Raw genomic sequence first — 23586 nt, forward strand, 5'->3', positions numbered from 1 at the left:
AAAAAAAGAAAAAGTAAAATAAAATGAATACACATAATACTGGCCGAGCACAGTGGCTCACACCTATAATCCCAACACTTTGGGAGGCTGAGGCAGGTGGATCACCTGAAGTCAGGAGTTTGAGACCAGCCTGTCCAACATGGTGAAACCCTGTCTCTACTAAAAATACATGGTGGTGCATGCCTGTAATCCCAGCTACTCGGGAGGCTGGGGCAGGAGAATCACTTGAACCCGGAAGGAGGAGGTTGCAGTGAGCCGAGATCACATCATTGCACTCCATAATGGGTGACAAGAGCAAAACTCTGTCTCAAAAAAAAACCCATAATACTACATAGCAACCAACAAGCTAGGTAAAAACCCTAAAGACTCCATCTAAAATCTGTTGGAACTAAAAATTTCAGTAAACGTGCAGTACACAAAATCAACATGCAGAAATCAATAGCTTTTTATTTTTGAGATGCAGTCTCAATCTGTCGCCCACTCTGGACAACCTCCGCCTCCCAGGTTCGAGAGATTCTGTGCTTCAGCCTCCCAAGTAGCTGGAATTACAGGAGTGCACCACAATGCCTGGCTAATTTTCTTATTTTTAGTGGAGACAGGGTTTCACCATGTTGGCCAGACTGGTCTCAAACGCCTGACTTCAAGTGATCCGCCCACTTTGGCCTCCCAAATTGCTGGGATTACAGGCATAATCCACCATGCCTGGCCTAGAAAACAGTAGCATTTCTATATACTAATAATGAACAAACTGAAAAACTGAAGAAAACAACTTCATTTACAATAGCTACAAAAAATTTAAATACTTAGGAATAAATTTAACAAAGTACATGAAAGATCTATACACTGAAAACTATAAAACACTGGTGAAAGTAACTGAAAAAGACACAAACAAATACAAAGATATACAATGTTCATAAACAGGCATAATATTGTTTAAAATGTCCATATTACCTAAAGTGATTTACAGACTCAGCGCAATCTCTATCAAAATTCCAAGGACATTTTTCAGAAATAGAAAAAGCAATGTTAACATTTGTATATAACCACAAAATAAACCCCCAATAAACCAAAGCAATTTTGAGCAAAAAGAACAAAGCTAGAGGCATCACACTACCTGACTGCAAAGCTATACTAACCAAAACCATATCATGCTGGTATACAGAGACAGAACAATAGAACAGAGAATCCAGAGATAAATCCAAACATTTAGGGTCAACTGATTTTTTTTTTTTTTTTTTTTTTTTTGAGATGGAGTTTCGCTTGTTACCCAGGCTGGAGTGCAATGGCGTGATCTCGGCTCACCGCAACCTCCGCATCCTAGGTTCAGGCAATTCTCCTGCCTCAGCCTCCTGAGTAGCTGGGATTACAGGCACAAGCCACCATGCCCAGCTGATTTTTTGTATTTTTAGTAGAGACGGGGTTTCACCATGTTGACCAGGATGGTCTCGATCTCTTGACCTCGTGATCCACCCGCCTCGGCCTCCCAAAGTGCTGGGATTACAGGCGTGAGCCACCGCGCCCGGCCCCAGGTCAATTGATTTTTAATAAGGATGCCAAGAACACAAAATGGGGAAAGGACAGTCTCCAATAAACGTTGTTGGGAAAACTAGGCATCCACATGCAGAAGAGTAAAATTAGACTATATCTCACACCATATACAAAAATAAATTTTAAAAAAAGACAAATATAAGGCCTGAAACTGTAAAACTACTAGAAGAAAACATGGGAGAAATCTCCCTGTCACTGGCCTGGGCAATGATTTGTTTGTATGTGAATCCCAAAGGAAAGGCAACAAAGGCAGAAATAGACAAATGAGATTACACCAAGCTAAAAAGCTTCTGCACAGCCAAGGATACCATCATCAAAGTAAAGAGACAACCTATGGAATGGGAGAAAATATTTGCAAACCATACATCTGAAATATACAAGGAACTCAACTAAGAAAACAAATAACCCAATTAAAAAATGGGCAAAGGATCGGAATACACACTTCTCAAAAGCAAACATACAAATGCCCAATCAATTATATGAAAATATATTCAACATTACTAATCATCAGTGAAATGCAAGTTAAAACTACAATGAGATACCACCTCACATCTAGTAGAATGGCAAGTATTGGTAAAGATATGGAGAAGAAGGAACCCTTGTACAGTGTTGGTGGAAATTGGTGCAGCCATAATGGAAAACAGTATGGAGGCTCCTCAAAAAATTAAAAATAGAACTACCATATGATCCAGCAATCCCACTACTGGGAATGTATCCAAAGGAAATGAACTCTGTATGAAATATCTGTACTCCCACATTCACTGTCACAGCTAAGATATGCAATCAATCAATCAATGGGTAAATGAATAAAGAAAATGAAGTATACACACATATTGGAATATTATCCCACTTAAAACAAGAAAATCCTGTCACAGATGAACATGGAGACATTCTGTTAAATAAAATCAACCGAGCACAGAAAGACAAATACCATATGACCTCACTTGTGGAATTTTAAAAAGCTGAGGCTGGTCCAAAGGTACTAAGTTATCTCAATTAACTGTTCAGAGTCAGTTACAGATCAAACTCTTTATTCTGCTCTTTCCCACCTTCTCACTACTGCACTTGACTACTCTAAAAAATAATAAAAAATAACAAAGTTGTAAGGCCAGACATGATGGCTCATGCCTGTAATGTCAACACTTCAGGAGGCCCACGTAGGAGGATCAGTTGAGGCAAGGAGTTCCAGACTAGCCTGGGCAACAGCAAGATCCCATCTCTACAAAAACATTTTTAAAATTAGCAGGGCATGGTTGTGTGCCTGTAGTCCCAGCTACTTGGGAGGCTAAGGCAGGAAGGCTGCTTGCGTCCAGAAGACTGAAGCTGCAGTGAGCCATGATCATGCCACAGTACTCCATACTGAGCAACAGAGCAAGACCCTGTCCCTTATTTTAAAAAAGAGAGTGGGGCCGGGCGCTGTGGCTCATGCCTGTAATCCCAGCACTTTGGGAGGCCAAAGTGGGCAGATCACAAAGTCAGGAGATCGAGACCATCCTGACCAACATGGTGAAACCCCGTCTTATAAAAAAAAAAAAAGAGAGAGTGGTTAACAGGCTGGTTGGCAGACAGCGGAAGGGTTGGGGAAATGTCAGTCAAAGAATATGAAATTTCAATTAATAGGAGGAATACATTCAAGATCTATTGTACATCAGGATGGCTATAGTTAATAACAATGTACTATATTATTGAAGATTGCTGACAGATTTTAAGTGTTTTCACCACGAAATAATGGTAAGCACGTGAGGTAATACACGTTAACTAGCTTGATTTAGCCATTCCACAGTGTATATATTTCAAAACAACATGTTATACATGATAAATATATACAATTTTATTAGTCAATTAAAAAATAAGACTGGGTGCATTGGCTCATGCCTATAATCCCAGCACTTTGGGAGGGCAAGGCGGGTGGATCACTTGAGGCCAGGAGTTCAAAACCAGCCTGGCCAACATGATGAAACCCCGTCTCTACTAAAAAAAAATACAAAAATTAGCTGGGCATAGTGGCGTGTGCCTATAATCTCAGCTACTCAGGATCTGAGGCAGGAGAATCAATTGAACCTGGGAGGTGGAGGCTGCAATGAGCACAGATCACGCCAGTGCACTCCAGCCTGGGCAACAGAGCGAGACTCTGTCTCAAAATAAATATATAAATAAATAAAATAAAAATAAAACAAGCTGGGCTCAGTGTCTCACACCTGTAATCCCGGCACTTTGAGAGGCCAAGGTGGGTGGATTGCTTGAGATCAAAAGTTCGAGATCAGCCTGACCAACATAGAGAAACCTCGTCTCTACTAAAAATACAAAAGTTAGCCAGGTGGGGTGGCATGCACCTGTAATCCCAACTTCTTGGGAGGCTGAGGCACGAGAATCACTTGAACCCAGGAGGCGGAGGTTGCAGTGAACTGAGATCATGCCACTGTACTCCAGCTTGGGCTACGAAATGAGACTATGTCTTTAAAAACATAAAAAATTGTGGACCCGGAAAAAAAAAACAACTGATGAACAAAATGTTTGAAAAAGGAAAAGAAGGAAACAATTCTGAAAAAGAAAATCAACATACTTAAATATAGCCTCTATAGAGTATAAAACTCATGAAACAACAACCAACATATATCACACACTCTATTCCCAACTTCGTAAATACTGACAAAGAGGGATATCTAGAAGGCAGCATTGAGTAAAGTTTGATGTAAAATACACACATTCAAAGTAGTTAACACTAGAGTATAATCAAAGAAATGAAGTGAGAAGATGGGGAAGCCCTCTATGTTCGGAATAAACAGACACAAATAAACAGAACTTCAGACAGCCTCATCAGCAAGAGAGGAGCTATAGTCTTCTTAAATAAGATAGCATGAGTAATTCAGGTCAGAATAAAGTCATTAACCTTAACTAAAAATAATCTCCCACCAGAAGAGAACAGCTACTGACTAAAAGAGACTGAACCTCTACAGACACAGGGAACCTGGAAGTAAGAACCCTCTGGATAGGAACTAGAAAACTGGGACACTTACACAGTGTATGTTTGTAGGCAAAAATCAGGACTATTACATCTCTTTGACAATCAGATGTCTAACGTATGCACTGCAACAAACATACAGAAGCCTACCTGATGGTGGTGAGGAGAGGAATGTTAGAAGATATACAGCTGCTGTCAAAAATTCTGCAAAATAAAGAAGAGAGTAAGACATTCTTTTGTTTCTTAAAAACTTTACAAAACAAATATCAGTGTATTTAACAAGCTTCTCATTAGTTCATGGTATGAAATATGTAACTGTCATTTAAAAATATGTAGGCCAGGTTTAGAGACCCATGCCTATAATCCACAGGAGGATCATCTGAGGCCAGGAGTTTGAGACCAGCTTAGGCAACACAGTGAGACCCATCTGTACAAAAAAATTAAAAATTAGCTGGGCGTGGGGCACATGCCTGTAGTCCGAGCTACTCAGGAGGCTGAGGCAAGTAGATCGCTTAAGCCCAGGAGTTTGAGGTTACACCAAGCTATGAGCACAACCTGAGTTTAAAAAAAAAAAAGAGTAGGATCAGGCTCTAACAAATCTTGGCCAAGATACTAAACAAAAGTTAAAGATGTACTATAAAGTCAGTCAGTGCTTATAGTTTAGTGTAGAAATCATTTGGCTGGGTGTGGTGGCTCACACCTGTAATCTCAGCATTTTGAGGCCAAGGTGGGAGGATCACTTGAGGCCAGGAGTTTGAGACCAGCCTGGGCAATATAGCGAGACCCCATCTCTATAAAAAATGAATACATACATACATATATATATATATATATATATATATATATATATATATAGCTAGGCAAATGCCTGTAGTCCCAGCTACTTGGGAAGCTGAGGCAGTAGGATTGCTGGAGCCCAGCAGGTCAGGATTGCAGTGAGCCATGATTATGCCACTGCACTCCAGTCTGGGCAACAAAAAGATCCTGTCTGAAAAAAAAAAAAAATGAATGATAAATGATAAATAGCAATAATTTATTTAAACACTATTACTCCAAACTTAAAATGCACATTCTAAAGTGACAATTTGAACTGTCAAACTACATTCACAATTCACAATAATATGGGACATAAAGGATGTGATCTGAAAATGTACAAATTACCTAAAAGTACATCCATGTATCAACAGCAGTCTCCCTGAGACTTACCAGTTGAAGGCCTGATAGTGTCATTGCCAGACTAAGACCAGCCAGCAACCAAGGAGAGGAGTTGCGTTTTGGTTTTTCAAGAGACAGCGTCTCATTGTGATGCCCAGGCTGAAGTGCAATGGCGCTGTCACAGCTCACTGAAGCCTTAACCTTCCAGGCTCACGTGATCCTCCCACCTCAGCCTCCCAGGTAATTAGGGCTATAAGCACACACTACCACATCTGGCTAATTTTTTTCTGTAGAGACAAGGTCTCCCTATGTTGCCCAGGCAGGTCTCAAACTCCTGGGCTCAACTGATCCTCCCACATCAGAAATGCTAGGATTATAGGCATGAGCAGTTTTTATACGGCAGTTGGAGAGGAGTCTAAAAGCCTCCACTGAGCACCTCAGCAAAAGAAAACCAAACGCACCGCGCGCAGTGGCTCACACCTGTAATCTCAGCACTTTGGGAGGCTGAGGCGGGCGGATCACGAGATCAAGAAATCGAGACCATCCTGGCCAACATGGTGAAACCCCGTATTAAAAAAAAAAAGAAAAGAAAAGAAAAAAGAAAACTAAAAGCATGTCCAACTTCTTCTCTTCTCCTTGTGCCTAGCTTTTCTATGTGGTTTCTAGGCACTAGAGCTTATGGCCTAAATAGATTAGTAGAAAGTCAAACCACTAACGGTTAATGTAACAAGAGTAAACTGCAGTGTAAATGAACAGGAACAGAACAGGTAGCCCTTGAGACAAAGAAAACTGCGAGTGGAAAGGAGATGCTGGCCCACCATTCCTGGTGACTCTCTTTCTGCACCATCTGGTAATACAGACTTTGCTAGAAACTAACTGGACACCTGTCACACACTGCAGACCATCCTCTTCCCAATACATGGGTTTAAACAGAAATTGGGTGCCATTCTGGAGCTTGGTACACAGTATACATTCAACTGAGTAATATATGAATTCCAAAATCACTTAAGGTAAAAACGCTCAAACTGAGAAGTGCTTGCAATTTTAAGCAAAATCGGGGATTCTAAAAGATGACAAAATAATTTTCCTTTGTGACTACACTAATGTTCCTGATATCTTCACTGACACTGTTTTCTGTTCAATTGGTTTATATTACACTTTAAATCCATTTTTAGGCAGTAGCTATAGAAAGGTATTAAAGCTAAAACCCTAGAACTATAAAACCATATCCAACCAATAGTTTGTATAGCATCCCAGTTTTTGCTATTTTCTGTCTGCCCAATGTCGGGGGCTCTGCAATTTCCATTCAGCACTTCACGTGTGGAATAAATCCCACTGACCCCAAAGTATGCTAAAATTATCTCCTTTTCAGAATGCTACACAGCCTGGTTTCTGGGATTCTTCAGTGCTAAAAGGGAAATGTGACCATAAACCCCCCAGGGTAGCTATGGACCTTTGCCAGTCTCAAGGAAATTTCAAGAACTGCTGAAAAGCCATTAAATACAAGTCACTGGTCTTTGGGAATCAAGATATGACTACAAAACAATAACACTAGCAATTTAATAGGAACAGCAGTAAATAAAGCTTTTGACTAACACAGTAGTTACAGACTCCTCAGATTCCTTAAAAACGTATTTCTGCCTTCCCAATTTACCTCAGATTACAATCAGCACATGTGGTCACCACTCTGTTACCAGTAAGAGGTGAAAAATAGGCAGAAGCAATGCTCTTTGTATGTTCAGTCAAAGAAATCAAAGGCTGACTTCCCCTGCAATTCAGGTGCCTTGCATCATAAATATGAATATCCCTGTAATGGCAGAAACAATGATCAGTGTTGCCATAGAAGATGTAACGAGACTCTACAACAGGACTAAAGATAAGTTAGACACTCACATACTTGCTATACTGAAGAACATTTAAGACAGAAACCTCTAATAATCTGTAATTTTCCCAAAAGCAGTATAGATAACAAGTAAAATACTAGACACATCCCAAAACTATAGTAGATACAGGTAACCAGTGTGTACAGAAAGACTAGTTTTGTTTTGCTTTATTTCGTTTTTTTGAGACACAGTCTCGCTCGGTCATCCGGACTGGAGTACAGTGGTGCGATCTTGGCTTACTCCAACTTTCGCCTCCCTTGTTCAAGTGATTCTGCTGTCTCAGCCTCCTCAGTGGCTTGGGATTATAGGTGTGCACCACCACATCTGGCTAATTTTTGTATTTTTAGTAGGGATAGGGTCTCACCATAGTGGCCAGGCTGGTCTTGAACTCCTGACCTCAAGGGATCTGCTTGCCTCAGCCTCCCAAAGTGCTGAGATTACAAGCATGAGCCACCACGCCCAGCCATCAAGTTTCTAACTGGTTTTTCAATCCTTCCAAGAAAAAAGTTAACACACATACAACTTATTTTTCCTTAAAATTTAAATTTTCTTCTCATACGATTAAAAGTAAATGCATGTAATGCCAAGGAAAACAAAAACTTCTTTCAGTATTTTCACTATTCATTAAATCTAAAAGATTTTCTCCTTTTCCAAAAAAAAAAAATCACTCAAAAAAGTTTCAATCAGTACAGAAAGGGAAAGTACTTGGCCTTTGGGTATTACAAAAGTCAGGTATCTCTGACAACCAAACTAAACCAGGTAATCGTGACATTAAAAGGTCTAAGTCATAAAGCCTTATAAAGACCATACCTCAATCCGGCAGTGATAAAATACTGTCTATGCACCGGGTGGACATGAACAGTTCTTATTTTTCCCATAGAAGAACCGATAAGTTTCTCATAAGAAGTTCCAGGTGTCCGCCTATCCACCAGTGACATCTTTCCATCCCAGTGTCCTACTATTAAAGTGGAAGCATCTTCTGCCAAGAAGTCGAAGGAGGAAAAGCTACTTCTTTCATTTCTATACACCTAAGAATATAAGTACCAATCAGCTTGTATCACATTCCTCTTGTAAAGAAAACCAGAGCATAAATTCTTTGGTAAAGGGTTATAAAACACTTTACTCAAATAACCTCATTTATTCTCCCATCATCCCCATCATATGCACAGGACACAATGGAAACACAATCAGGGTATTTAGGATATCCACCACTTTGAATATTTGTCATTTTTATGTGTTGGGATCATTTCAAGTCCTCTCTTCTGGCTATTTTAAAATATACAATACACTGTTTTTAACTATAGTTACCCTACCTCTGCTACTGAACATTAGAACTTATTCCATCTACCTGAAAAATAAAAAAAAAAAAAAAAGAAAGAAAGAAAGGCACTGATCAGCTGTGAGACTTGCCTATAAATTAAATGGCCCATCTACCCATGTCAGGGCTACATCCGAAATTTCTCAAACCCAATAAACCTCAGTTCCATACCTACCCTTCACAACTTAACAGGAAAATAACTGAATCAGAATTCTACCCAACAGAAATTAATATTAATCCTAATATGCAAGGTAACTTTGCCAACCAAGTCCAAGATGCACAGCTGAATGCTTACCTACTCTTAGTAGAAGAGTAAATATATATATATTTGACAGTTAATCAGGCTACATCTATCAAAATGTTTAATGCTTATACTTTTTGACTCAGTAATTTTACTAAGATCTATAACAATGCCTGCTGCAAGACTGCTTATAAGAAGAAGCAACTTAAATATCCAACAAGAGAGATCTGGTTAAATAAATGATGGTCCATCTCTGCTTTGAAATACCATGCAATGCTAAAAAGAATAAGGTAGTTTTATATTATTAACTGTCCAAGATATACTACTAAGTGAAAAGAGTTGCAAAAGGCTATGCATATTAGTATGAATCTATTAGTATAAAGAAGAGGAGAAAAAAATGTATAACTAGGCCGTGTGCGGTGGTTCACACCTGTAATCTCACCACTTTGGGAGGCCAAGGCAGGTGGATCATGACGTCAAGAGACCAAGACCATCCTGGCCAACACAGTGAAACCCCGTCTCTAACTAAAATACAAAAATTATCTCGACGTGGTGGCGCATGTCTGTAGTTCCAGCTACTCAGGAGACTCAGGCAGGAGAATTGCCTGAAGCTAGGAGGCAGAGGTTGCAGTGAGCCGAGATCGTGCCACTGCACTCCAGCCTGCCTCCTGGTGAAAGAGGGAGACTCTGTCTCAAAAAAAAAAAAAAACGTATAACTATATGCTTGTAAGCATAAGTGCACTTTCTGAAAGCATACTCAAGATATGAAACAATGGTTACTTGTGAATAATGGGAATGAAAGGCAGATTTACTTTCACTATCTGATTTACTGTAAATATTTTATCATGAGCATGTTATTAAGTTTTTAATCACATGTAATCCACAATGCAATCACTTTGGGTTTAGGACTCATACATATAAAGAACAAAAAAATAAATCTTTCTATCATCTAAGAGAGGACGACCACAATTCTTATTGTTGAATCATGAATTGCTGATTTTTAGTTCAAATAACAAGTATTATTAACTAAGAATAACAAATTAATATACTAGAGGCAACACAACCCCCAAGCCCGCCAAAAAGATCAAGATATACAAATAAAACTTCACATACTCAGTATATTTACATTGTTAAGAGCAGGGGCTTTGGAGTCAGACAAACCCTAGTGTAAATTCTTGTTCTGCCATCTACGTCCTTGAGCAACCTCATAAACCTCTCTTTGCCTCAATTTTTCACCTGTTAAATGCACATTACTCATTTTCTAAGGTGTTATAAACTTGATGTATATAAAGCAGACTCAAGATAGTGCCTAGCATAAGGTAACTGTTCAGTCAGTAGAATCAGGAACAAATTACGAATATATGCAACAGCATGAACTAATCTTAAAAGTGTTACAGTAGGTAAAGGAAGCCAGGAAAAAAAGGCTACATATAATTGCAATTGCTTGACATTCAGGAAAAGACAAAATTATAGGGACAGTAATCACATTAGTGGTTGCCAGGGATTGCAGGCAGTGGAAGGAGAATGACTACAAAAAGTCATGACGAAATTTTGGGGGACATGGAAATTTTATACACACACACACACACACACACACACACATATATATATTTTGAGACAAAGTCTCACTCTGTCACTCAGGCTGGAGTGCAGTGATGCAATCTTGGCTCACTGCAACCTCCACCTCCTGGGTTCAAGCGATTCTCCCTGCCCTAGCCTCCGGATAGCTAGGATTACAGGCATGAACCCCCATGCATGGCTAATTTTTGTATTTTTTTTTTTCAGTAGAGATGGGGTTTCGCCATGTTGGTCTCAAACTCCTGACCTCAAGTGATCCACCTGCCTCAGCCTCCCAAAGTGCTGGGATTACAGGTGTGAGCCAAGGCACCTGGCTCCGTATCTTGATTATGATGGTTACGTAGGTGCATGCAATTCACCAAAACTGACTGAACTATACACCTAAAATGGTAAATTGTATCGTATGTAACATATTTCTCTTTTTTGAGTGTCTCCCTCTGTCACCCAGACTGGACTACAGTGACACAATCTCGGCTTACTGCAGCCTCCACCTCCCAGGTTCAAACAATTCTCATGCCTCAGACTCCCGAATAGCTGGGACAACAGATGCACACTACCACGCCAAGTGAATTTTTGTATTGTTAGTAAAGATGGGGTTTCCCTGTGTTGGTCAGGCTGGTCTCAAACTCCTAAGCTCAGGTGATCCGCCCTCCTCAGCCTCCCAAAATGCTGGGATTATAGGCATGGTGGTGGGCACCTGTAATCCCTATAATCCTAGCTACTCAGGAGGCTGAGGCAGGAGAATCGCTTGAACCCAAGAGTCAAAGGTTGCAGTAAGCGGAGATCACACCATTGCACTCCAGCCTAGGCAACAGAGTGAGACTCAGTCTCCAAAACAATAACAGTAATAATTATGAACCATCTATACATATTTAGAATAACTGCAAAAATACCAGAATGTGTTAATTGTGAGCACTGGCTTATATAAAAAAACTAAGGCATAAACTTGATCATCAATTAGTAACTTCAAAGTAACTTCAGTAATGAGTATATGGTTTTCTGCATTGTGTATCACATACAAATTGCTCTTAAACTGACAATCTCTAAAAATTTTTAAAATTCCATTCAAAATAAGATAAAGGATAAAGATCTACATTTAAATTTTCATCCTAAGTTTTACAAATATTAAAATCTATATATTTTTTAAGTTGAACTTATGGCTGAGTGTGGTAGCTCACACCTGCAATCCCAGCACTTTGGGAGGCCAGCACTTGCGGGTCACCTGAGGCCAGGAGTTTGAGACCAGCCTGGCCAACACGGTAAAACCCCATCTCTACTAAAATACAAAAGAAATTACCCAGGCATGGTGGCATGAGTCTATAATCCCAGCTACTTCGGAAACTGAGGCAGTAGAATTACTTGAACCCAGGAGATGGAGGTTGTAGTGAGTCAAAATAAAGGCACTGCGCTCCAACCTGGGTGACAGAGCAAGACTCCATCTCCCCACACACACACACACACACACACAAAATACAAAAATTAGCCAGGCGTGGTGGTGGGCGCCTGTAATCCCAGCTATTCAGGAGGATGAGGCAGGAGAATCACTTGAACCCGGGAGGTAGAGGTTGCAGTGAGCCGAGCGGAGGTTGCAGTAAGCCAAGCAGAGGTTTCAGTAAGCCGAGATTGCACCACTGCACTCCAGCCTGGGTGACAAGAGTGAAATTCTGTCTCAAAAAAATAAAAAACAAAGTTCAACTTATAATAATTCTCCTATTGAGGCAATCTGATACAGTTAAGCAAATCTGAAACTTCATCTCAAAAGGTATGTTTGTTTTAAACATTAAGTAGAAGATGTTTTATTTTGAGAGAGGGTCTCACTCTGTCGCCCAGGCTTAAGTGCAATGAAGTGATCACAGCTTTACTGCAGCCTTAGTCTCCTTGGCAAAACTGATCTTCCCACCTCAGCCTCCTGAGTAGCTGAGACTACAGGCACACACCACCACACCCAGCTAATATCTTTTAATTTTGGTAGAGACAAGGTCTAGCCATGTTGCCCAAGCTGATCTGGAACTCCTGGCCTGAAGTGAGCCTCCCACCTTGGCTTCCCAAAGTATTGGGATTACAAGCATGAGCCACCACACCCAGCTAAATATAAGTCTTATGCCTAAAAACAGAAGAATAAGTTACTTTATTTAAAAGCTTTGGGAAAAAAAAATTAACAAGCACACATACTATGTGCTAGGCTCTGTTCTAAGCATTTTATCTGCATAAACTCATTAAATTCTCATGACAACCGTATAAGATCAGTACTGTTATATCCCATTTCACAACCAAGGAAAGTGACGCACAAAGAGGTTAAGCAACTTGTCAAGGTCACACAACTAGTAATAGATGATCTAGGATTTGAACTTAGTGTATTTCTCAAAGTCTTTCTGCTATACCACTTCTCCCAATATGATTGATATAATAATTATTCATGGGACATAATAAATAATCCAGAATATCATAAATAATAATAATATAATCCAGAATATAAATAATCCAGAATATCATCTGAGGTCAGCATGTAAACACATTAACATTTACCTCTTCAAAAACAGCCCTGGAAAAATCCCCGCAGCGTAACGTGCCATCATAGCTTAGTGACAGTATGTGGGCCGGATTGGCAGGTGAAAAGTAAAGACAGCTAACTGGCTGACTATGGGGATGAAAAACATAAACTCCATCTTCTTTAGGTTGCTGGGTCTGGAAGAGAGTTGGGAGAACAAAACTAGTGAAAAGTAGTGATTTTTGCTATGCTATTATGTCATTAAAGAATTTACACTGGATTATATTGTCTTTTCTTAGTCTATAATTGTAACCACTCTCCCCTTCAGAAAGTCAGAATTAGAAACTTTATCTTGTCATTAACTTTTTTCTAGTTATCAATCCAACAATACCAAGTCACATTAATATTAAGTGACCAGCTTTCTGCAACTAATGTACTACTTTATATATTACTGTCAGTTCATAAAATCCTCAGAAAATGAGAAATCTACTCTTTATTTCACATATGGTATAACTGCTAACCAAAACAGTATCAGTACCTTATCACTTTGCTTCTGCAGCAGGCTTCTGCATAATATTAATTTACTCATTCTCAGCATAATTTTCATAAGGTATTTGGTCCTGGCACAAAAACGATACTTTTAAACGTATTTTATCCTCTAAATACACCATTAAAATGCATGTATTTGAATTTCCATATTAATATACCTACTCCTAAGGACTTTTTCCCTTTCCATAATGGATTGCCAACTCCTGAGAAGTCACTTTTCAGATCAAAGTAAGTTATGTTTGTATGCCGTGTGGCATATTATGAATCAGACAAAGCATCACCTCCAAATCTGGCTTATTCTACTCTGAAATGGTAAAGCACTTTTTTTAAATTTTAAATGAAACATTTTTATAAGGGAAAAAAAAAAAGAGAAAAAATTATCATCACACATACTCTTCCTGTTACCAGAAACTACTGGCATATTTGTTTAAAGCATTTATTTTCTAAAAAAGCAAACCTTCCTCTTGTTATAAAGAACTCAAACAATGCAGAAATATACAAAGATGAATGTTTTTAAAAAATCACTCCAGGCCACGGGCACAGTGGCTCACACCTGTATTCCCAGCACTTTGGTAGGCCATGGCAGGTAGATCACAAGGTCAGGAGTTCAAGACCGGCCTGGCCAAGATGGTGAAACCTCATCTCTCCTAAAAATACAAACATTAGCTGCAGGTGGTGGCAGGCGACTGTAATCCCAGCTACTAGGGAGGCTAAAGCAGAGAACTGCTTGAACCAGAGAAGTGGAGGCTGCAGTGAGCCGAGATAGCGCCGCTGCACTCCAGCCTGAATGACAGAGTGAGACACCATCTCAGGAAAAATAAAAAATCACTCCAGGACCAGTGTAATGGCTCACACCTGTAATCCCAGCACTTTGCAAGGCCAAGGTTGGGGCATCACCTGAGGTCTGCAGTTCAAGACCAGCCTGACCAACATAGTGAAACACCATCTCTACTAAAAATATAAAACTTAGCCGGGCATGGTGGCGCATGCCTGTAATCTNGGGAGCTGTGGCAGGAGAAAATTCCTTGAACCTGGGAGGTGGAAATTGCAGTGAGCCAAGATTGCACCATTGCACTCCAGCCTGGGCAACAAGAGCAAAACTCCTTCTCAAAAAGAAAAAAAAACTTCCCAAATCTAAAATTAGCCAAAATTATCATGAAAATACTGAGTATTATTATAGACATCTTTATAGTCAAATTCAATGTAATTTAAAATGGCACATATCGCATGGTCCTTTTGTAAAATTTCTTCTCTGTCATTCTATCTGTATAGGTACATATAAAGATGTCAAAATAAGAATATGAAGCTAAAGGAATTTTTAAACTTCAAGTATTTACAGAGACATTATCTCCTACAATGACAAAAGTATAAAACAAGAAGCAACTGTAGTCATTATGCTTTTTATTTTTTATTTTTTTTGAGATGGAGTTTTGTTTTGTCACCCAGGATGGAGTACAATGGTGCCTCAGCTCATTGCAACCTTTCCCTCCCAGGTTCAAGCAATTCTCCTGCCTCAGCCAACCTAGAAGCTGGGATTACAGGTGCACGCCACCATGCCCAGCTAATTTTTGTAGTTTTAGTAGAGACGGGGTTTCACCATGTTGGTCAGGCTGGTCTTGAATACTTGACCTCATGATCCACCCACCTCAGCCTCCTAAAGTGCTGGGATTACAGGCGTGAGCCGCCATGCCCGGCAGCTTTTTATTTTTTAAACTGTTAATTTTAGACAATTTCCACTGATTACTGATTTGAGAATATTATTCTCATCCTACCTCCAACAGTCTTTTTTTTTTTTTTTTTTTTTTTTTTTTTTTTTTTTTTTTTTTTTTTTTTTTTTTTTTTTTTTTTTTTTTTTTTGAGATGGAGTCTCACTCTCTCGCCCAGGCTGAAGTGTAGTGGCATGATCTCAGCTCACTACAACCTCCACCTCCTGGGTTCAAGAGATTCTCCTGCCTAGGCCTCCTGAGTAGCTGAGATTACAGGCGCTCACCACCACACTTGGCTAATTTTTGTATTTTTAGTGGAGATGGGGTTTCACCATGTTGAGACAGGAGAATCGCTTGCACACAGGAGGCAGAGGTTGCAGTGAGCGGAATTGCGCTACGGCACTCCAGCCTGGGGGACAGAGTGAGGCTCTGCAAAAAAAAAAAAAAAAAAAAAAAAAGGCAGGGTGGGGGCTCACACCTGTAATCCAAGCACTTTGGGAGGCCGAGGTGGGTAGATATGAGGTCAGGAGTTTGAGATCAGCCTGGCCAGTATGGTGAGACCCCATCTCTACTAAAAATATAAAAATTAGCCAGGTGTGGTGCTGCACACCTGTAGTCCCAGCCACTCAGGAGGCTGAGGCAGGAGGATCTCTTGAACCCGGGAGGCAGAGGTTGCAGTGATCTGAGATCTCACCACTGCACTCCAACCTGCGTGATGGAGCGCAATTCTGTCTCAAAAATTTAGTAAGTTTCTCATATTCCTGGAATGCAGTGTACACATTCAACTGCCAATTCAATTCTGCCTTAATTGCAAGAAAATTGTCTGAATATATTTTCTGTTCCATTTGTTGGATCATCTTTAACTGCCTTTTTCTTCTTTTTAGATGGAGTCTCACTCTGTCACCCAGGCTGGAGCACAGTGGCAGGATCTTGGGTCACTACAACCTCTGCCTCTCAGGTTCAAACGATTCTCCTGCCTCAGCCTCCCGAGTAGCCCAGAGTACAGGCGCTCGCCTACTTTTTGTATTTTTAGTAGAGACGGGGTTTCACCATGTTGGGCAGGATAGTCTCTATCTCTTGACCTTGTCATCTGCCCACCTCGGTCTCCCAAAGTGCTGGGATTACAGGCGTGAGCCACCGCGCCCGGCCCTTTCTTTTTTCTTTTTTTTTTTTTTTTTTTTTTTTTTGTAGAGACAGGAGTCTCACTATGTCACTTAGGCAGGTCTGGAACTAGTGGGCTTAAGCGATTCTCCTGCCTCAACTTCCCAAAGTGCTGGAATCACAGGCATGAGCCACTGTGCCCAGCTGGCATGAGGGATCTTATAGAAATGATGAAAATGCCACGGTTAAATCTTTCTCAGAAAAAAAAAAAAGAGAGAGAAAGTAATGATGAAAATGCTCTAAAACCAGACTATGAAAGTTAAACAACTCAGTAAACTTATTAAAAACCACTGAGGCCGCACACGCTGGCTCACACCTGTAATCCCAGCATGGGGAGGACAAGGCAGATGGATTATTTGAGGTCAGGAGTTCAAGATCAGCCTGGCCAACATGAAGAAATCTCATCTGTACAAAAAGTACAAAAATTAGCCAGGTGTGGCAGTAAGCACCTATAATCCCAGCTACTCGGGAGGTAGAGGCACAAGAATCACCTTGTGCCAGGAGGCACAGGAGGCAGAGGTTGCAGTGAGCTGGGATCGTACCACAGCACTCCAGCCTGGGCAACAGAGCGAGACTCCCATCTCAAAACAAAAAAAAAGAAAAAAAGAAAATGCTGAATTTCACATTTTAAGTACGTGGATTGTATGATAAATTATACCTCCATAAAGCTTCTTAAAAAAAAAAAATGGGAAATTGTGAGCACAGGATAGGCAAGATGATACTGCTTTTAGACTTGCTAAATCTGTTAACGAGATTGCCAAGTATCCTGGAAAACTAGGTGGATGGAGATACTGGACTATAGAGACCTAGTAATACAGATTTTTGGAGTCACCAGGAAAGATAGGAGAAAAAGGATTTTTGGGCCAGGCACGGTGGCTCACACCTGTAATCCCAGGACTTTGGGAGGCCAAGGTGGACAGATCATAAGGTCAGGAGATGGAGACCATCCTGGCTAACACGGTAAAGCCCCATCTCTACTAAAAATACAAAAAATAAGCCAAGCATGGTGGCACATGCCTATTAATCCCAGCTACTCGGGAGGCTGAGGCAGGAGAATCGCTTGAACCAGGAGGTGGAGGTTGCAATGAGCCAAGATCACACCACTGCACCCCAGCCTGGGTGACAAAGTGAGACTCCATCTTAAAAATAAAGAAAGAAAAAAGGATTTTTACATAAGTCTTAAATTCTTTTTTTTTTTTTTTTTTTGAGACGGAGTTTCGCTCTCGTTACCCAGGCTGGAGTGCAATGGCGCGATCTCGGCTCACCGCAACCTCCGCCTCCTGGATTCAGGCAATTCTCCTGCCTCAGCCTCCTGAGTAGCTGGGATTACAGGCACGCACCACCATGCCCAGCTAATTTTTTGTATTTTTAGTAGAGACGGGGTTTCACCATATTGACCAGGATGGTCTCGATCTCTTGACCTCGTGATCCACCCGCCTCGGCCTCCCAAAGTGCTGGGATTACAGGCTTGAGCCACCGCGCCCGGCCAAGTCTTAAATTCTATACAGATTAACTCATCCAAAAAATATCTTCACTTAATCATGCTAATTTGCAATTTTTCCTTTTCAAAATTCTTCAAAAAGTAGTCTCAGGGCTTGGCACGGTGGCTCATGCCTGTAATCCAAGCCCTTTGAGAGGGCAAGGGAGGTGGATCACAAGGTCAGACCAGTCCAGCCAAAATGGTGAAATTCCGTCTCTACTAAAAATACAAAAATTGGCTGGGTGTGGTGGCAAGTGCCTGTAGTCCCAGCTGCTAAGGAGGCTGAGGCAGGAGAAATGCTTGAACCTGGGAAGTGGAGGTTGCAGTGAGCTAAAATCAAGCCACTGTACTCCAGCCTGGGCGACAAGAGCAAAACTCCATTTCAAAAAAAGAAAAAAAAAAGTATTCTCAGATGGGTGCAGTGGCTCACACCTGTAATCCCAGCACTTTGTGAGGCTGAAGCAGGTAGAATGCTTGAGCTCAGGAGTTCTAGATCAGCCTAGGCAACATAGTGACACCCGTCTCTACAAAAAATAAAAAAATTAGCCAGGCATGGTGGCACATCACTGTAATCCCAGCTACTCAGGAAGCTGAAGTGGAAGATCACTTGAGCCTGGGAGGCTGAGGCTGCAGTGAGCTATGATCATGCTACTGCCCTCCAGACTAGGCAACAGAGTGGCATCATGTCTCAAAAAAAACAAAACAAAAAAAAACCAGTAGTCTCTATCTCATTGCTTCCAGTTCTTCCATTACCCCATAGTTTCTTAATCTCCAAAAGCCCCTGTTCCTTACTTAACTCATTGTCAAAGCTATTCTCTCAACTAATGGTACCCTATTTTCATAACCAATGGCCTTTTCTCCATTCTTTTAACTTCTCTGCAAAAGGCTCTGCCAACCTTGCATCCTTGAAACTCTTATCTCGGCTTCTAAAATATACTATTCTGATCTTCTTCCCACTTTTTTGCTTCAGTTGTCTTTGCTAAATCCTATCACCTCCTACCCCCACTCACATCTTATCAAAATAAGGGAGAATCTATGATCCCAAAATAAGAGAGAACTTGGTTTCTATCTCTGTCTTCCAACTTGCAAATTTTGTTTACAAACCCCAACCAACTTCAAGGCACCACTGTTTCATCATTAATTGTCCTTATGGCATTTTTCATGTCTTTGGTTTTCTTCCCCAATAAAAAAATAAATTCAGAGAACATTAACTTGACTTTTCTCAATTAACAACAGACAGCACTTCCTTATGAATTACATGCACAATGAATGCAATTCAATATCTATTTCTGGCTCATCAAAGATGACTGGAATCATCCCAAAGCAGGTCCCTGGGAAGATATTTTCATACAGCTTAGAAACTGTGTCTTAGTCCATTTGGGCTGCTAAAACAACGTAACATAAACTGAGTGCTTATAAACAGCAGCAATTTATTTCTCACGGTCCTGGTGACTAGGAAGACTGAGGTCAAGATTCCAGCTGATTCAACGTCTGGCCACTTTCTGGTTCATAGTTGATGCCTTCTAGCTGTGTCCTCATATGGTATAAGGGGCAGTGGTCTCTACTGGGTTTCTTTTTTAAGGGCACTAATCTCATTCATGACCTTATCCCCTCCCAAAGGTCCTATCTCCTAATATCACAGGGATTAGTTTTTCAACATATGAATTTGGGGGGGAAAAATTCAGACCATAGCAGACAATATTTTAAACACAACTAGAAAACTAAGAACTATGTGTGATCTTTTCACATATACATCTAAAGTGTAATAAAGTTTGCTGGCAGTTAATTTATGCCCAGATGGTTAATGATATTCAAGCTAAAAATATTAAAGTTCTATAAAGCAAATTTAAATTCCTCTAGATTTCTAAAATTTAGAATCATAAAGCATCATAAAATGCAAAACTATAAGTCTCACACAACATTTATAAACACATGGCTCTGGCTTAGTCTCTTCCAGGCTATTTGCTTTAGTCAAACTATAATATCTTCAAAAAATAATAACTTACCAAATCGCAAAGTCCAACTTGCCCAAATTTGGCCCCAACTGCTACCAAAGTTCTAGTTTCTGATGGGTGGAGAGCCATAGAGAATATTGGGCCTGTGGTAACTTTGTAAACAGTATCTTCACTAATGACCATGCCATTTAAATTGGCTTTGTAGCTAAGAAAATTAGAAAGTTAAATTTTATAAGTAAAACCAATCTCAATAGTCAAAATAAGTAAAAGATGATTCAAAAGAAAAACCATAATCAATAAATAAATACGGGAAACTATTCAATCTCCTGGTAACCAAGGAAATCGAATCAAGCAATACTATGTTTCACTTTTTAAATTAACCTTGATAATTTTAATAACACCAAAAACTGGTAGGCTGAAGTTAAATACACATACTAACACATATTGCTAGAAGAAGAGTAAGTTCATATAAAATTTTCAGATCAAAGAAAAAAAGACTTTTTAGAAACAATTTGGCAATGTGTACTAAAAGCCATAAAAATGTTCATAATACTTGATGCATTAATTTCACTTGTGGAAATCTAACCTAAAGAAATAATCCACTATTATATCCATACACTTCAACAACACATACACAAATACACAGGACTAAATAGAAAGCAACTGCAAATACCAGGCAGGTAGGAGGAAAAGTAAATTCCTTCTACTCAATGGACTATTTTATAATCATTCAATAAGTTTAAAGACTCTAGCAATATGCAGGCTGGGCACAGTGGCTCATGCTTGTAATCCCAGCACTTTCAGATGCCAAGGCGGGCAGATCACAAGGTCAAGAGTTTGAAACCAGTCTGGCCAACATAGTGAAACCCCATCTCTACCAAAAATACAAAAAAATTAGCTGAGTGTGGTAGTGTGTACCTATAATCCCAGCTTCTCAGGAGGCTGGGGCAGGAGAATCACGTGAACCCGGGAGGCAGAGGTTGCAGTGAGCCAAGACAGTACCATTGCACTCCAGCCTGGGCAACAGTGCAAGACTCCTCATATTAAAAAGAAAAAAAAAAAGACTCTAGTAACATGCAACCACAAATGAAAAAAGCATTAATGTGGGCCAGGCACAGTGGCTCACACCTATAATCCCAGCACTTTGGGAGTCCAAGGCAGATGACTCATTTGAGCCCAGGTGTTCATGACCAGCCTGTGCAACATGGCAAAATCTCATCTCTACAAATGTAAAAGTTAGTGAAGTATGATGGTGCATGCCTGTAGTCCAAGATACTTGGGAGACTGAGGCAGAAGGATCACTTGGGCCCAGGAAGCAGAGGTTCCAGTGAGCCAAGATTGTGCCACTGCACTGCAGCCTAAGCAACAGAGGGAGATCTTGTCTTTTAAAAAAAAAAAGAAGTGTAACACAAAATTGTATATACATTAGAACATGAAGTAAAAATTGATTCACTCATTTATTCAACATTGAACATATAATTATGTGCCAGGCACTTTTCTGGTTATTGAGAGAAAATTTTTGCCCTCATGAAGCTTATATCCTAGTGGTGTTGCATAGGGCAACACTTAAGAGGAAATATACAAAACATCTCACTTTCAAAATTCCCTGTAATGATGTATAGTCTTTATAATTCAAACATCTCAAAAAATATAAAAGAAACACAAGGAATTTCAACTTACCTTTTAATGCTAGATAACTCCTTCTCAGTGTTCTTACTACTTGGCTGAAACATTGAGAGAGATCAAGTACTAAGTTAATACATATATATATATATGTCCTTAACAGATGATTCTAAAGGCTATTAGCCTTCCTTCCCAAGTGATACCTTGCTCATTCCTGCCCATGTCCGCAGAAATCCTTTAAGTCCTTCACTGTTGTCATCTTGATTTTCAGAAGTCATTTCTAAAGGCCCAGGAGGTAACAAAGGCTGTTATAAAAAATAAAAAGTTTTTGGTTTGTCTCCCTGCCCTAGAGTGTAAACACAGAAGGACAAGGGTATTTGTCTGTTTTTCTACAACTTCACTTTCTACATCAGCAATTAATGGTGGCATATCATGGATATTCAAAATATTTCTTCAATAAATGAATGCCAGGTACACTATAAAGTAATAATAACATGTATTATCTCATTAAATCCTCTCAACAACCTAGTGAATGAGGTATCACATTTTATTTTAATTAATTTATTTATTATTTTTTTTGAGATGGAGTTTCGCTCTTGTTACCCGGGCTGGAGTGCAATGGCACGATCTCAGCTTGCCGCAACCTCCGCCTCCTGGGTTCAAGCAATTCTCCTGCCTCAGCCTCCCAAGTAGCTGGGACTACAGGCGCACGCTACCATGCTCAGCTAATTTTTCTATTTTTAGTAGAGACAGGGTTTCACCTTATTGACCAGGATGGTCTCGATCTCTTGACCTCGTGATCCACCCACCTTGGCCTCCCAAAGTGCTGGGATTATAAGCGTGAGCCACCGCGCCCGGCCAAGGTATCACATTTTAAAGACACCGAATTCAAACTTAGGGAAGTTAACTTGCCCGAAGTCACAGAGCCAATAACTAAAGAAGCTGAGAATTGACTCAGATTATCTTAACTCATTATTCAGTATTATACCTACATTAGTAGTTTGTTGTTGCTGTTGTTGTTGCAGAAAGGTGATTTTATTTAGGTAGAAAGAGACGGAAAGGAGAAGAAGAGAAAGCCTTCCACGAAAAGTGTGGAAGGGAATTCCAGAGGGGAAATCCTGGAGGGAGCTCCCACTGTGTGGGAGGGGATAATATTTTTTTCTTTTTTCTTTTTTTGGACAGTAGTATTTTTTTAAACACAGTTTGTAACGCATAAATGGGTGAGAAATCATGTTAATATGTCACAACTAGCAATTTGTTTCAGTGAATGAGAATAAAATAGAAATACCAGCCAGGTGTGGTGGCTCACGCCTGTAATCCCAACACTTTGGGAGGCCAAGGTGGGTAAATCTCTGGAGGCCAGGAGTTTGAGACCAGCCTAAACAACATGATGCTCTCACCTCAGCCTCCTGAGGATCTGGGACTATAGGCACATGCCACCACACCCAGCTAATTTTTGTATTTTTTGTAAGGACAGCGTCTCTTTATGTTGGCTAGGCTGGTCTCAAGCTCCTGGGCTCAAGCGACTGTCCTTCCTCAGCCTCCCAAAGTGCTGGGATTACAAGCATGAGCCACTATACCTGGCCATAAATATATTTCTGGTGGGCTGAGGCTTCAAAAAAATGTGAAAGCTATTCTTCTATGCTGCTTCCCGTAACACCTAGATTTGCAGTTTGCTCCCAAAGCACCAGCCTAATTAGCACCACTCTCCTATTTACAATTAAATACTTAGATATAAAGTATTAAAAAATAGGCGTTCTTGAATAAAAAAAAACTTAGACAATAAGTTTGCTAAATAAAATGCTGCTCACTAAAATTAACATTAATAACTAGTTTATTGATTACTAAGACCTTAATACAATATGAGAAACTTTACAGATATGATTTCATTTATGCTCACAATAGCTCTTTAGAGGTTTCTTTTTTTTTTTTTTTTTTT

The 23586-nt window shown here is 40.0% G+C and overlaps 1 protein-coding gene across 1 annotated transcript in view; it reads right to left on the minus strand.

Moving 5' to 3' along the window:
• The window catches only part of WDR76 (WD repeat domain 76), a 39745-nt gene that overhangs the window by 3483 nt on the left and 12676 nt on the right, over nucleotides 1–23586 (minus strand). The window contains exons 5-12 of the mRNA XM_017544094.2: nucleotides 22640–22724; nucleotides 21851–21952; nucleotides 21705–21748; nucleotides 20076–20229; nucleotides 13212–13370; nucleotides 8359–8576; nucleotides 7320–7472; nucleotides 4661–4714 (exon numbers count right to left, since the gene is read on the minus strand). Of these exons, the coding sequence (XP_017399583.1) occupies nucleotides 4661–4714; nucleotides 7320–7472; nucleotides 8359–8576; nucleotides 13212–13370; nucleotides 20076–20229; nucleotides 21705–21748; nucleotides 21851–21952; nucleotides 22640–22724 (969 nt within the window). The remainder of the gene's footprint in view (nucleotides 1–4660; nucleotides 4715–7319; nucleotides 7473–8358; nucleotides 8577–13211; nucleotides 13371–20075; nucleotides 20230–21704; nucleotides 21749–21850; nucleotides 21953–22639; nucleotides 22725–23586) is intronic.

The sequence above is a fragment of the Cebus imitator genome, unplaced genomic scaffold, assembly GCF_001604975.1.
Source record: "Cebus imitator isolate Cc_AM_T3 unplaced genomic scaffold, Cebus_imitator-1.0 Scaffold9, whole genome shotgun sequence".
NCBI lineage: Eukaryota > Metazoa > Chordata > Mammalia > Primates > Cebidae > Cebus > Cebus imitator.